General features: G+C 39.9%; 1 protein-coding gene across 2 annotated transcripts in view; it reads left to right on the top strand.

Annotated features, from left to right (window-relative positions):
• The first annotated feature begins 5,862 nt into the window (after positions 1-5,862).
• Positions 5,863-16,620, top strand: part of TTK (TTK protein kinase) — a 30,496-nt gene continuing 19,738 nt past the window's right edge. Inside the window, exons 1-5 of one of the 2 annotated variants that reach the window (XM_080584065.1) lie at positions 5,863-5,886; positions 8,619-8,795; positions 9,885-10,032; positions 10,137-10,359; positions 13,956-14,062. In XM_080584065.1, coding sequence (XP_080440191.1) covers positions 9,885-10,032; positions 10,137-10,359; positions 13,956-14,062 — 478 coding nt within the window. In that variant the 5' untranslated portion in view covers positions 5,863-5,886; positions 8,619-8,795. Of the gene's footprint in view, positions 5,887-6,161; positions 6,305-8,618; positions 8,796-9,884; positions 10,033-10,136; positions 10,360-13,955; positions 14,063-16,620 lie in introns of those variants that run through there. The other variant, XM_080584064.1, reaches the window with a different exon arrangement.

The following is a 16,620-nucleotide window of genomic DNA, read 5'->3' as shown; positions in this document are numbered from 1 at the left end:
TCATCTGATCTAACAGTAAACACATGGTTTGGTATTGATATTTTTGTTTTAGACACTGAAAGAAGAAGTGTTTGATACCAGAGCCATAAGTCATATTACAGCTATAATGGTGATTGCTGTTTAGATGTCTCTTACACCTCTTTTGAAAGGTATATGTTAAAATGACTGATGAACATTATTGCGTTATGGCCACCTACTCTTTCAGATACTCTAATAATGCAGTGAACGATGGTAACGTAATAACTTTAGGTCTTGATCTGGCATCATCAAGTGCATCTTTTACTCATGCACGTTCCTAAATTTACTACTTTGAATTGCCCAAGTAAAACTCATTGTACTCAGTTCTTTCTGATATTCCAAGTATGTTCTCCAAAACCTAACAGTAGCAAAGTCTCAAGTCAGTCAATTGTGAAGAAATATGTGAAGAATAGGTCTTCAGCAAACTGACATTTCAGATTAACTCTACTGGAAGGCATTCACAGGTCATGCTTCTCTGACCCCACCTCTTATTTTCGTTACAAAACTAAATTCCAGACTCTTGGGACTTTCTAAGCAAGTGATGAAAAATAGTAAAAATTTCTTTAACCCAGTTTAAGCTAGTCACACAAACCCAATGCAGTCCAATGGCTGTACAGAAGAATGCCATGTGCAAGCTAGAATGTGCTGCTTCTCAGGCAGGTTTTGGAAGACCATTCTATTACAATCATGTCTTTTCTCAAATGGACCCAGTCCATGTCCAGCTGGACCCAAATGTGGGCAGAGAAGATTGTACCTTGTTATCTGACTAATGCTCCCTAACTGGCCCCTTCTGCCAAGCCTTTAATCACAGAATTAGTTACCAGGCAGTCAGTATTATCTAGTTATACAGGTCAAAACTCACATTTCATATTCCACTGATTAGCAGCCAAACAATTTTGGTAGGTTTTATTGCTGTCAATATATAATATCTGGAACCTTTAGAAATATTCAAGAAGGCACTTATGCAGTAAACATGACAGCTATACCATCTTTAGCTGCTATAAGATGGACACTCACAAGCAGTGTCCTTTCCTGAAAATTTGCAACATACATATATACATATATATAAACACATTTTCTTCTCTTCTTTTTATATGAATATCCGACAGAACCTATGGATCCAGCATGACCCAAAGTTCTGAACCTGCACAACAATTGTTCACGTCATTTCTCAACTCTGTTCTTTTGCATTTATTTCCAGCCCACATGAATCTGTAACTCAGTCTGGTCAAATATGAAGAAAGCTGCTCAACAGCACCAGCTGGATCTGATGAAATAGATACGTGCAGCTGGGTATTATCCTCCCACTGAAGGTACCACAACTCACATATCAACAGTGATTTCCTGTGTGGCCTCATACATACATTGTATTTCACACATAACAGAACAAAACATCGGAGAACTCCACTTGAAAAGTCATCCAAGGCGGATTAGTAATTATCCAGCATGTAGATGAGCAGTCACCTAATATTTGTTGTAGTCAGTGCCAAGCTGTAGAAGATGACATCATAATAGGTCTACAATTATCACTATTTGAAGTGGGTATGTATAATAACACACTTTTCCTCAGAGGTTACTGCAACCAAAGGAGTTCCAAAGAAATCCTCAAACGAGAAAGTTCTTAAAGTGCTGGAATTGTTATCAGGATCTCTGGGACTGATGCCTCGATCTGTTCCATGCATCCTGTACACATAAGGTATGCTGTCTACTTTCCCATGTCTTAATTTTCCAGTATAAAATGTGAATAATAATTCTCAGCTTAATATAGGTGTTGAAAACAAAGTTTTCAGAGATTTCCATGGTATTCTCTTGGAATGGCAATGCACAGAAAAGCATCTGAAAACAGTCACTGAGAGGATGAGAATGCATGTTTGGACTGTGTAGCAAGTCATCGTTGAGATACATAGGCTGCCTTGTTATTTCCAAGGGGAGCAAGTTAAAATATGTAAAGTGGGTAATCAGCTGAATTAAAGCCATTCCATTTTTAGCCTAAAATGAAATACAGACCCTCCAGTGCAAAAGCATATCCATGTAGGCAGAAGGCTAGTAACAAACTAGGTTAGGGGATACAGCAGAGGACAGGATGAGGAGAAATGGCATTGCTTGTGGAAGCAAGCAGTTTAGAAATAATTTATTTAATTGACTGTGAGTTACATGTTTAGACTAACACAAATGCAGACATTCTCTCAACCATCAGCAGAGAGGAAGAAAGATACCTCCTGAGAATGCCTTACCTGTCTGCGGATTGGAAGGATGTAGGATTAGGCAGGCTCCCCTGCTCTGGCTGCAAAGAGAATACGTACCATTAGCTTTGACTAGCTATCCGCCTTTTAGATAGCTCAAAGGAGGAGAATTAACACTGCCCTTCTGGTTGTTATGTTTTTAACAGTAGCCAAAAGCTTAATGCTAGCAGTTGTTTCAAAGTGCAATAATGAACAAGCAGACATTGCACCACCACATGAGTAAAGATGTGTTTCAAATTTCTTTATTATAAAAGCAGTATAATTAACCCGATCTTTTACATAGCTCTCTCTTGTGCAACTCCTAGCTGTTTCTTGGCAAGTAGCAGAGGTTTACATCCAGATTAAGCAACTTGTTTGATACATTTTGAGTATTATTTGAGACTTAGCATTTAAGGAGCAAAATGGAAAGAGAAGAACAAAGAAAGAAAAAGAGCAGAAAGTGAGAGAAGAAGAAATGTATAAACTTATGTAAGGGGTAAGAAGACTCATTGGAAATTATTTTTCTGATTCCACAGGAAGTAGATGCTGTGAAGAAACAAACCTGAAAGAAAGAAGTTTTGTAAGATAAGACCTGTGTTTTCCAAGCAATAAAGAATGCTGACCGATTCTTGAACACCACGGATGCCTCTCCTGAGTCTTGTGGATTCACACTGTTCAAGGTGGAAAGGACCATTGGATTATCCAGCCTGATCTCTTCTTAGCACAGCTTAAGAATTTTCATGTAGTAGCCCAGAATATTGACCAGAATAAGTTATGCTTAAATATAACATATTTTACAACGAGCTTTATCTTGAAGATGTCAAAAGCAGAAAAATGTATACATCCCTTTCCAGAGCTTTTCCAACTCTTTTGCCATTTCCCAGTTGTCTTTCTTGCCACCCTTGTGCCTCCTTTTCTCTGTTCCAGTGTCTTCCAAAATACAAAACCTGCCTCTAATTCCTTTTTCTCAATTGGGTCCAGTTTTGGTAAATATGTATTCACATCTGGTATATCTGGTACCATTACCCAAGAGATCTCATATGTGGGGGTGTCCTGATATGGTTACAGAGCTGCTTTTGAGCTTGTAAGATCGCACTTCACAGAAGATGCTCTTTCCAAAATATTCCCCTTCAAATATCTATGAAATTTGTCTATTTTTCACATAACTCCCCCATAAACACATGCAAGATCCAGCCACCTTTCACAGCACCGTCTGTAGCTTTCACCATCTTATCACGAAGTTATTCATGTTCAGCAATTTCTCATGTCACATTCACTGGATTCCTATGTCCTGCAGTTAGCTTAACCTCAGGTCAGGGCCAAGTCATTTGCATGCAGCATTAACACCATCTTGGTATCAAGTTTACTGGCAGCCATTTCATATTCATTTCCATATCACCAATATAATACTTAAAATACACCACAGTTAGAACCAGTCCCTGAAGCATCCTTCTGAAATAAACAGCACAAACATTTCTTATTGACACGTCCTTTTGCAGATCTGTTGATTGAGTCAGTTTCTAAATTAGTATTTCGTGTGTGTACACGTCTGTGCATTTTACTGACTTTCAGCCCAAATGGTACCTATCACACAACACACAGAAGGCAGGTCAATGGTTCTCATTGTTTTAGTGATTGAACATGTCCGCAAGTAAGGAAAAAAGTATATTGTAAAAGTCCAGTCACAAAGCATGTATCAGATCTGTAAATGAACAAGCACTATGGAACAAGATCCACTGATGTAAATAATTATTGTTCTCTTTTCCTTATTCATTAAAAAACAAACAAAACCAATTAATTACACATAAAGCTTGAAGTAGTCAATAATGACAAGTAGTGTGTCACGGAAACAAAACAGCTAGGAGGAATGGGAATATCTGTTATTCTTGCTGCTGAAAATGTTAATGCTTTGTTAATTAACCACTTATTTTCAGATCAATTTCTCAGTTGTTGAGGTGACTCTACCATCTAAAATATTTGTTTGCTTCTTCTTGTGGACATCTGTAGTTTGGAGCAATGCATCAACAGCCAGGACAAGTCTGTGTGCTCCCAGTAAATAAAGATTTCATCAAATACTCAGCAGAGTTCTCTCCAAATGCACTTTTAACCAAAACAGCTACACTGAATGTCTGCCAGCAGTTGTAATCAATAAGCCACCATCTTTTCTTTAGCTCAGCACTTCATACCAGAGACACGGAATTTCATATATCAGCTCAGGAAGATGGGTTGGTTGCTGCCAAATTTTCAGCTAGAAGAGGATGGCCTTTCTCTTAGATGCATTTCAGAAAATTCCATAGTGTGTTATAAAGATTTCCTCGACATTTGAAAAATCTTTTGCAATTCACTTGCATTTGCCACACTTGGGTTTGCAATACGATTATCCAAACAGATACAAAATCTTACCATATGATTGAGTATTTAAAACAATGAAACAGGATTTGCCTGATGTAACTTTATAAAAGACTGACATCTCCTTTTGTTCGTCATCCATCTTTTTTCTTCATCACATCCTTGTTTTTCTGATTCGCATGTGCCTGTTGTCATTCAGACTGGTATCAGCTTTAGGTGAAGATGTCAGGTGCTGCAGTTCTTAGATTCCCTGTACATCCATGACATTATAATGAATAACACGCATAAACATTTATAAACAAGCAAGCAATGGTTCTACCATCAAACCAAACACCACACATTATGTATTTCCCTGAAGAGTACTATATGTAGGCTTCTTTATTTTTTTCTGTTGGTATTACGGCCTTTCTTTCTCTGACCCCTTCGCCTCTTGGCTACCTTTATTTTTATTTATTTATTTATTTATTTTTCTTCAGGGGGCTGCTCTGTCTTCTTTCTCCCATTTGTTTCAGTTGTGCTAGGATTCTTTCGACATAGTATCCTGGTTGCTTGTCACAGCTACAGAACTCAGATGACCACCCTTTACAGCATTATTCACTAGAACAATAGGCAATATGGGAAAAAAAAAAATCACCTCACATCTTAGCTAAAAGTTGTAACTCCTCTGTGCTTGGAGAAAACAGACATCTCCACAGGATGATCCATCAGAGTCCAAAATAGATGTTTGGACTCAATTTCTCTCTTGAAATGCCTCTTCCCTTTCTCTGCTGAGTGAACTTTTATCACTACATTAGACAAGATGTTTATGTTTTAGATGAATACAAAACAAGCGAGATTAACTTCAATTAAATGCCAGTTTAGGTATTATAATGTTAAAGTCACATGGGAACTGCATGGAAAGCTAATGGTAAGTAGTAAGGTATTAAATTAATATGGCACATGTATACAGAGAGTGAATATGTCTCAGGGCTTTTTATGAAGTGTATAAACAATCTTGAAAATATTGTGAGCATCGCAAGAGCCACACTGGCTAAAAAGAAGACAGTAAATAACAAGTCCAGGTAGAATGTAAACTCGGAGAGGCCGAACTGTTCTAGTTAGAGCTTTTGCATCGCTGTAATCCAACTGCAAGAAAAAGGGGACAGCTCAAAGGAAGCGCTGCCTTTAGCAGCCTTAGGCACGCTGCAGATAATGAGGCGCGCTTATGAATCAGCTTATGGGGAATCCGCCTGAGAAAAAGGTAAAGGGAAGGCGTGATCTTAAGGAGACGGTCAGGACACGCAGCGCTGTGTAAGAGGTGAGTGAGGCTGCACAGAGTATTTATTGCTTGAAACTACTTTCAGATGTATTTTTGCGTTATCTCATTTCTGTGCTTTGAACTTTGTATACATGGCCTCAGGGCGGGCAGCTCGCACTCTCTTTGCGGGCATTAGGGATTACAATAGCGACCGGCGCCATGACAGCGCCCCGAGCGCCGCCTCAGCGCCCCGGCGGGTAACGGCGCCTAACGGCCGCGCCGCGCGGCGCGAAGGGAGGGGAGCGGGGCGGAGCCGCGACCGCTGTGGGCGGGGCCTCAGCTCTCCCCCTCCAATAGAAAGCCGCGCTTCCGTTGTTTTTCCCCTCCGCCGACCAATCAGCGGCCGCGGGGAGATTCAAACGGGGAACGGCGGGCACGGCCCAGGCCCGGCCGGGAGCGGGCGGCGGCGGCGGCTGAGGTGAGTGCGGGGGGGCGGGGGGCGGCGGCCGTTGGGGGCCCCGGAGCTCGGTGAGGGGAGGGGGCCCTCACGGCTGGTCCGTGCCCGTGAGGCCTCGGAGCTCGAGGCTTTGTTTATTTATTTAATTTTAAATATACTTTTTTTTGCTAGGACTGGGGAGAAGCTTCAGAAAATGGCGAGTTTCTGTGTGGTTTGGGGAGCGTAGAGGCAGGGTAAGGGAAAGGCTCAGGCCGGCTGTGTTGGGGAGCAGCGTAGGAGGGAGTTACTGGGCCTGACTAGTCGGTAACCGACCGGTAACCGCGGAACCCAGCCTTGCAACCAGGGCCGGGAAGGGAGCTGAGGTCGGGGAGGATTGGAAGGGTTTAGGCCCCTCACCTGCTTCCAGACTTTGTTCCCCAAGCAGTTAGCTCAGCCCTTCCTAGGAGCAGAGTTTCTTAATATCCGCCCAGAGTAACAAAAGTCACAGAATTTCTTTCATATTCCTACCATTACAAATTTCTCTTCTGACCTCAACCCCAAAACATCTATCTTTTAGATAGAACATCTGCTTTCATGACTCCCCATGTGTTTTAAGAAACCTCAGCATCTTGTAAGCTTGTATCTGTTTCTTCAGAGTTACAGTAAAGAGTAGGCTCTGCTTTGATGTCTGCAGAATAAATGGGTAAATAACAGATAATGTCACGCCTTTCTGAAGGTTGGCCATGTGTTATCTCATGCTTCTGTTCTGTGCATTGAACAGCTGGCAAGATCTCGAGGGCAGGAACTTTTTTGCACTAAATTGTATGTATAGTAGTTTCTAACAGTCAGGAAGGGTTTAGAGCAATGCTGTAGTGTTTAGGCAATGTTGATATAACTGTACTTGGAAAGGATTATGGGGATAGCTCTGCTTTCTGTAACTGACACTGTTTTCTGTACTACCAGCAAGTATGTGCTTAAACAGTGAGCAGTATTGAAATACTGGCCTGAATATGTGAATAAAATAATGCAAGTGCTGTAGAAGATTAAGGCTACTGCGAGCTTCCCCTGCCTGTTTGTGTGGGATCTTTCTGCATGTAGGAAGGGCAAAACAGCTTAAACATAAGGGGGGAAAAAGGTGCCAGAAAACACCCAAGCTAGTAAAGTTCTTGATATAGTGGGGAAGGTGGCATTTTTCCTCTTTTGCACAGAGGACTTGACTCAGTTATTCATCTCATAGTTTATTAGCAAAAAAAATTAGGCCATAGGAACAGAGCTAGACAATAGCTGCAGCCACAATGATCTGGCAGCACAGAACCATGTAGGTAATGGGATGACAAGGATGCCTTTTTCTAGGCTGACTGATTCACTTGCAGGAAAAAGCCAGGCATGCTCCTGGGCATTTCCTTAAAATCCTGGCTGTTCTTGGCAACTCCTTGGATATAGGCAGATGCAGTATTTTGATAGCTTCCAGGAGCAGGAAGAGTATACCTTGTCATTCAGTGATTAAGAAGGACTTTCAGTAAAAACAGCACCTGTTTCTGTTCAGGAGTAGTATACCAGAGTAAATCCACTATTTCAGGGCTGGATGCTATTATTTCTCTTGAGTATCAATAAACACGACTGGGTATATTGCACATGGCATCCTGTGACTAACCCACGCTGCCACTTCACCCACTTACAGCGCATGCTGCTTTTCTGGTTTGTCCCTTAACTTCTTACTGAGTCTGTATGAGGTGTTAAAATTACTGCTATACTCTTTTAGAGGTAGTTTCTGTATTTTCCTGATCTCTGCATACATGTTCTCCCTCTTCCTTGCTTCCCTGCCCCTAACCTTCTTTCCTGCATGGCTTTTCTAGATCTCGGATGTGCTGCCATGCAGGCATTGCAGTTAGAAGCTCAGTTCCTATTGAGCATACTTATAACTGCATGTTGCTATTTTAGGTCTTCATTGTCTTGTCAAATTTTGAACACACTTTGCACAAATTCATGGCAAATGCTTTCTTAAAAAGTAATTACGTAGCAAATTAAGCCAAAACAAGACTCTGAATACTGGCTCATGATTGAACTTGGGTGTGAGTGGAAAGATCAGTTGCAAATCATGACAATACTCAGATGATTATGATTTTAGTGTATCTTCCATCTGCAAATGTCCTATATAGCAGGCACATCTGGAAGTACTTGCTCTTAGTACAAGAGTAACTTTTGAATTTCTGCTGTTTAGTAGTCTTGTTACTAATGGATTTCTTTTAATGAAAAGTAATATTTCTGAGAAGTTGCGAAGATAAAGCAAGCTTGCAGTATATACTGATACTAATTTACTTCTTGATGTCTAATCACTTATATTTTGGTTACTTAGGAACTTCTTCAGGATGGAGAGCTACGTTTCTTGCCTTTGCTGGATTTTTGGGATCATCTGAAGTAATCTCACCCTTATCAAAATTAACTTTATGAGAAAGCATATCTCTTCAAGAGAAGATTACTCTGTATTGTACACACTGAACCTTCTTCAGTTGAGAAGCCACATACCAGAAATGTAAGTTTGACATGTTGTTGAGATTTAAGATCATATTTATGTAGAAAATGATTTCTTGTCAGCTACATTTGGCAACTTGTCACCAGAAAAATAACACCTTTATATTGGTGAGGAAAACATAAGTACTGTCTTTTCTAATAAAAAAAAATTACTAGGGAATTGTTGTCAATTACAGTTGTAATGAGACCTCATAGTATTACCATATGAAGTAAATTTCAAATTTCTTGGTGTTTAAAGTTACTTAAGGTTTGGCTTCAAAAAGATGACTTCATCCATGCTTAGAGGGACGGGGTACAGTTCAAGGACCGACCTTTCAAAGATATTCTCACCTCTAAAGAGGAGATCTGAGTTTCTGTAGCCCCCTCTACTGTATTAATCAGGGGCAAAACTGCAATAGGTACCAAAATCTTCCTTATGAAGAGAGATGATCGTTCTCCCTGTGAAGTAAATAACATCTTTGGAGCAGCATGTAAACACTCTTTGCTACAGTAATCACCTATGTCATTTTTAGCAATGTAATCCCCCAAAGATGTGATAGTTTACAGGGGTGGTCTCAGAACAGCTAAAGATAATTCTTCTCTATGCAGTGTGGAGAGGAATAGGTATTAAAGGAAGTTGCAAATGAACCCTGAAGTTAGATTTCTGTTCAATGTACTTTTACTGCTGAAGAAAAAGGAAGGGAGGGTTCTCTTAGTCTCAGCTCAGTGAAAATTTGATTTTTCAGATAGCACTGATTTTAGCATACTGTCTCCAGCTTTCATAGTTCTTTCTATATATGTCTTGCTTGCATCTCTGGGGGATGCTTGCTTTTGTTCTTTGACCACTGAAAACACTTCTTTTTATAAAGAAAGGAAGGGTTCATTTTAGAACTCTATGCTTTTTCTTGCTTTTCTGCAAAGATACTGTGTTAAAGACATGCACATTACAAGTTTATTTGTATAACTAAACTGACAAAGTCTTAATATTTGCTATTTAATGTGGTTGAGTCTCAATCTGCGAAACATACATGAGGGGCTCTCCCATGGAAATACCAATTAAGGTCAACTGCAACAGTTCTTCTAAAATTTCACTGGTTTCTCTGTCCTCTAGATGGAGGAGGAGGAGGATCTAAGTGAAAGGGGATTGCCACGAATTGCTTCAATCATGAGTAGAGTTAGAGACCTGAAAAACAAATACAGAAATGAAGACAATATCACAGATGAATTTAACTGTACTAAAATATCAGCTGATACAACAGGTATGTGTTTTGGTTGATCTTTGTCCTGACTGAAAGCTTTTGAAGTGTTTTTTATTCATGTTGGTTGCAGTTTTAATCAATATCTCTTGCTATTTTTCTTTCAGATAACTCTGGAACAGTTAATCAAATAATGATGACAAATAACCCAGAAGACTGGCTGTCTTTTTTGCTTAAGCTGGAGAAAAAGGGTATTCCTCATATGGATGTTGGTGTACTGAACAGACTCATTGGTCGCTACAGTCAAGCAGTAACTGCGTTACCTGCAGAAAAGCATAGTGAAGATGAGAAGTATGCTCGCATCCTCGTGAGATTTGCTGAGTTGAAAGCGTAAGTGTGAATTTTCAATTTTCAATATAAGTACTCTGAACAATGACTTCTGAATTTTAATGATGGTAACGGGTTTTGTGTTAGTGGTTTCTGCAACAGATTTTTATCAGCTACTTGAAACTAACCAGCTTTGGCTGCTCAGCTTCCTTAGTCTCCATAGTACTTGCATTTATACTTGATGAAAATCAAATAGCTCTGAAGAACAATTTCAGGGTTGTTGACACTTCTGGGCTGTATGTATAAGGTAAAAAGGAACATAGAGCCATCTCATGCTTTCTCCTTACTTCAGCTCAAAAGAAATTGTATGGATGAAATCTGATATGACTTCAATCTTTAACTATAATCTGTGTATTAAACTGTACATTTTAAGCTAGGATTATTTCCCTAGACTCTTGTAACTGTCTTGCTGTGGCTGTAAGGTAGACAACTTGCTGTAGTCTAATTCATCTAGCCAAACTCCAGCAGTTTCTCCTTGTCTAGGCTTCTTTATCTCTAACTAGGAAAATCATATCCCAGCTACATTAAACACCTGTCTTAGAATATCATTCAGTACTTTCATGATTTATGAAGTTCTGATTGTAGTTTATTGCTTTATCTGGTTCAAATTTAAGCAGTATGGTTGTTCAGATGTTTTCAGATGTAATTTGGGGCAGGATTGTTACATCTGGATAGACCTTTCTTGGTAAGGAGTTCTTCTGTCACTTGCTATATAGCTAGCAGTTCTTGTTTATTGTATACTCTCCTATTTGGTCCTTTTTGGCAGGTGGCTTGAACTTGCAGTATAGTAAGGTCTACTTCTTTGTACTGTCATCTGCATGGGTTTTAATGCATTAGTGTTTTGTTCCCTTGAACAGTTTTAGTAATCTGCTGAACCTACTGTTGGGGAAAAAGTCAGGAGTAAATAATGACCTGTGAATCCATGGTTTTTTGAAAATGGTGTTCTTTGTCTAAATGTTGGGAGTAAAGCATGTATTTGGGAAAGACCTCCTGTTTTTAAAGATATGGAGAGATGGTGTTCTTTTTTTGATGGTTAGTTTATCAGAGCAGAAGGTGTATGATAGAGGCTTTGGGCTCAGTTTCTGTAACTTCATTTCCAAAATGTTGATTGGATCCTATTACCAAGCAACATGTCTCATGTACGGCAGGAGTTTAACTTCAGAAAGATGATTTCACTACCTTCCTAATCACTTAAACTCTTGGACCTCTTTCCACTTCATATTTAAAAAGTGACTTTGAAGGTATGGATACTGGAACTTTGTTCAGTGTTCTGTGTATTGCAAAAAGCAAAGCTGAAGGCACAGGCAGTAAAGAATGCTTGTTAACAGTTTTAGTTTCAGCATCCCGCTGGAATGTGCTAGCTGCCTTACTGCTACAGTATTCGGGGATGCCTTCTTGGGAGTAGCTGGAGTGTCTTATTTTGCTCCTAAAATGCCCTGTCAATAGCTATACTAAAATACCCTCTGCTTTGATAACCAGTGTTACTATGGCATCTACCTAGAGTGATGAGGAGTTCAGGTCTACTCTCAGTTTTTTCTGCTTCATCTCTCAGTTGGTGAATTAGTCATGTTTCCTGACTTGTTAATGTATTTTTCTAAAAAGGTGAACAACCCCTCTCCCTCTTAAAAAAAAAAAAGTACCTGCTAAAATCTGGCATCAATCCCAAAGCAATCTTGCTAGAAGTCTCCCTAAATGATTGTTTCCCCACTTGAAAATTACTTTCATAGATTACCCAATTCTTACTTAATGAGAAAGCATTAGCTTATAATAACTGAGATTGGCATATATTAAGAGTAAATTTTATTTTGAATTATAAATTTATATGAAGCTGTGTATGAACTACATGTGTAATCTCACCAGAACATGAAATTGCTTTTGACTGATCAGACTTAAAAACAAACAGACAAAAACCTGACCCTGCAGCCAGTGTTGCTTGTCTACAATTCCTGGTGATGGAGTTACTCAATGAGTGGTTATTTGAGTATAGGATGTCAATGTTTACTCAGTGCTTGCAGTTTGCTTCGTGTCTGAGATTTCCCTGGTGTTTCAGATTCCCCTGTTCCTGGCTGTCAGTTTGTCTAGTACTGTTTATTTTCTCTGATCAGTTCTATTTCCTGTTAAAGAACCTTATGACTTCCTAAAGTTTTTTTGATTTTTTAGCTACTCCGAGTAAAGTAACTGATGCACGGGTGGTCTGGTGGTGCCTTTGGGAGAAGAAAGGTGCCCCTTGGTGGTGTTCTAATTGCTGTTCTTACAAATATTCCACCTAACAGCAAAAGCCAGACAAGAACATCAAACTTTAGGAACAGACAGTGACCAACAATTTGAGACCTCAGTGTCTATTTGCTCCAATGCTGGGTTCTTCTCATCAAAATTGGGTTCTGTCCTTCTTGGCACTGGGCCTGGCTTTGCATGGACTCTTCTCTTGCTGTAGCCTGACCATGTTAAAACCTTTTTACCTATTATAATGCTGAGGTTGTTTGAAAAAACATTGTATGTACTGGGAAACAGGCAAAGGTGAAACCAGGTGCATCTGAACTGGTTGTATGTGGCATTAACCATGGCAGGCCTGCCTTCTGGCTGTAATACAGTGCCACCAAGTGTGTGGCACTTGGTCCCCGTTGCTAACAGTAGGTCCTGTTCTGCTTACTGCCCTTCAAGTCTGTGCTGCTTCCCACAGAAGCGACCTTTGACATGGGTTTGTGAAAGTGAATTAATGTGTTCAAGGCTGATTTGTGTTACCTCCGACTTTGCCTGTGAGTGGGTGGTTCTGTACCTGTCCCATTGCTCTGGATCATTAAAGCTGAATGTATTAAACATACTGGGCAGTAGTAACATGCCTTAAACTCTGATGGAGACTTTGCTAATTTTTAATATAACTGCCATTCCATGGACTTCTACTCAAAGTGCCTTCTCTTTAGCTTTGTGATGTGTTTTTGTACTTGTTTTTTAAGCCATTTCATTTGTTTCTTTCTCCATCCATACTTTCATACTCCTTTACTTTGAACCAGGGTGAAATTTTGGAAGAAATGTCTATATTTCTTGATTGTAGGGTTTACTAACTAATGTAATGTGGAATCATTTGGATGATGAAGCATTCAAGATTACCTATCTTGTGTTTTTCATGGCAGACTTTTCCACACAAATTCTCAAGCAAATACACCCCTCACCTCCTTCTGCAGCCTACTTAGTGGGAGTGGATGTAGCTAGAACAATGCTAATGGACTAACAAAATCCAGAGATGGTTATCTGGATAGCATCACCATGTGGCTTGGAAGGTGTTAGGGAGTGCTTTAAGGGGAAAATAGCTATGTATTCTTTGTCACTGCTGATATTGTTTCTCAAAATGAGTCCACAGCCTTTCTTTTCAGATTTGAGCACATTCTAGTTTTTGGAAAAGTTCAGTTTTATTTTTCAGTTATTAGCTTTCTAAAGATTGTTTACTGATCTGCACTTATTGCTGGTTCTGAGGAAGAGAAAAACTCTGGCTATATAGATTGCTTTCCCAGAATTACCTGAAGCAATCTCCAAGCACATGGAACTTGATCTTTGTTAGTCAGGTTCTTCACTCTGTAACTAGCCTTGTGCTGTCTTTACAGCCTTCAAGATCCAGAGGAGGCACGAGACCAATTTCATCTGGCCAGACTGAATTGCAAGAAATTTGCTTTTGTGCATGTGGCTTTTGCGCAGTTTGAGCTATCACAAGGTGTGTAGAAAAACTTTGTTGCTGTTCTTTGGTTTTAAGTTGTGTTTTTTAAATGTTTGTGTTACATGTTCTGCGAGGAAATTGAGTAATAAATCATAAAATGAAAAACCTGGATTTTCTTTTATGATTGAGATTTAATTAGAATGTCTTCACTTTTAATGAAAATGTGCATAGTTCTTAGTTTTTTCCCTTTTGAGAAATAACTTCCGAACAAGATGAAAACTGGCAGTGATTTTAAAGCATAGATGTTATTGGCAGGTGTGAGTGAGTCCCTTGGTGGGGTGAAAAATTATGGTCAAATCTGGATGGTACTTTCCCCTTTAGATATCTTCCATTTGCTTGTGGAAGAGATTGCTTTTTGGAGACAACTGATTCTTTTTAAAATTATAATAAACTAAACTATAAATGCCATCTGGTCAAATTAAATTTCCTTTCTGCCACTCAGGGTCTTAAGTAGCTGGCAATTGGGTTTTAATTGTTTCCTGTTCCACTGTTGACCTTTCATGCAGGGAAAGCAGAGATGAATGATGTTGGTTCATAATTGCAGTAGACTAACTTCTTTGACAGTGTCACAGATGCTGAGCACCAGTTGGGTGGGTGGGCAGATGTGGTACAGATTTGTCAGTGTTCAAAACACAATGATAGTCTTTGTCACTTGTACTGCCATGTTTTAGGCAAGCCATTCTGATATGAGAGTAACATCATTTGGAAAAAAAAATCTGGTCCACTTCAAGGTATGTGTGAACTGTCTGTCCCTGAGATATGAGACATTTGAGATGAATTCATTCATCCCATTCCTTGGTGTACTGGATCTGGCTTGGGTGGAATTACTTGTCTCTTAAGTGCTACATTTTCCATTTCTGATTGCTTATGTGTTGATAACACCACTGTTTTAGCTTACCACTGCATGTTTCCAAAGCTTTCTCTCTCCGGCTGTGCCTCCCACCTCACCACAATGAGTATGCTGAGGGTGGACAAGAGGACAGCTGACCTGAACTCAATGGTATGCTGTGCCAGACAACATCATGGCCAGCAGTAAAAAGCTGGTGGCTAGCTCTTCCATGGTAGCAGTTGCTTGGAAACTGGCTGGGCACCAGCCTGCTTGTAGGAGGTGATGATTGCTTTGCATGACTTAATTTTTGTTCATCCCTTTTTCTTTCACTCATTAAACTCTTTATCCTGACCAATGATTTCTCTCTTGCTTTTGCTCTCCCATTTTTCCCCATCCGTTTGGGAGTGAGGAGTGAGTGAATGCCTGGTTGTTGGTCAGGATCAAGCAATCACACTTGGGAAAAAAAAACTTGATGTTTCAGATGATTTCAGGATCTATACCGGATCTATACCATCTCAGTTTCTAGATGACGGAAGACTAGACTATTCTAGTCAACTTATAAGTTGTTTTAATACATCTAGAACAACAGGTCCTCAGTACTGCAGAAAAATGAGTCCACAAAGCTCTTGTTGACTTGTCTATCTGGGAGGTGGCAGGGTTGTGCTACCTACAGTCAGTCTTGTATTTGTGTGGGGGTTTTTAAAATCTTTGTGTGGGTGAATTGGGTAAAGTGATCTCTGCCACCTTGTTGGTATTCTCCCTCTAATGTCTTGCTCCATCCAGGAGAACAGGTCTATTCTGTTAGAGCTGTGTTCTTTCTTTCCTTTGAAAGAAGAAGCCTTGGTGGATACACTTTAAGTTTTAATTTTGTTTTTATTCATGGCTTTTGTCAGTATCATATAAACTGTTGTATACTGCCTAGTATGAAGAATTATCCCCCAAATTAACTGCAATAAATAAGGGAGCTTAAACTGTCTGTTCTATATTCTGGATCCTGAATCCCTCTCACTAGATGTTCCTTTTTATGCTTGTTTCTTGTTTAAACAGGACAACTGTCCATGGAGAATGTTTTGGTCCAGTACTTTCTTGTTTTACAGTATTTTAGGATGCATTTTAGCTGTTCAAAATGTGTCCCATGTTATTAAAATCAATAAGTAAACTTCGTGTCTTGTGTTTTCTTAACTAGTATGTACACCTGTAATGTAACAGGAAGGCTGTATAAATTTCCCTCAAATTCATACCACATAACTAATAGAGGAAGAATACTAAACATTACTCCTCCACTAGAATCATTGAATGGTCTGGGTTGGAAGGGACCTCAAAGATCATCTAGTTCCAACCCCCCTGCCATGGGCAGGGACACAGCCCACTAGGTCATGCTGCTCAGGACCCCATCCAAACCTGGCCTTGAACACCTCCAGGGATGGAGCATCCACAACCTCCCTGGGCAACCTGTGCCAGTGCTTTACCACCTTTTGAGTGGAAAAACTTCTCAGAACCTCTAATCTAAATCTCCCCTCTCTTAGTTTAAAACCATTCCTCCTTGCCCTATCAATATCTACCTGAGTAAAGTCTCTTCCACCCTTTTTATAAGACCCCTTAAAGTATTGAAAGCCTGCTGTGAGGTCAGCCCCAAGCCTTCACTTCTCCAGGCTGAACATTCCCAGCTCTCTCAGCCTTCCTTCACAGGAGAGGTGCTCCATCTCCTTGATCATCTTTGTGGCCC

The sequence above is a fragment of the Anser brachyrhynchus genome (genome assembly GCF_964034855.1).
Source record: "Anser brachyrhynchus genome assembly, chromosome: 3".
In the NCBI taxonomy this organism is placed as follows: domain Eukaryota; kingdom Metazoa; phylum Chordata; class Aves; order Anseriformes; family Anatidae; genus Anser; species Anser brachyrhynchus.
The sequence above is the reverse complement of the archived record's forward strand: the minus strand, read 5'-3'. Positions and strand labels throughout refer to the sequence as shown.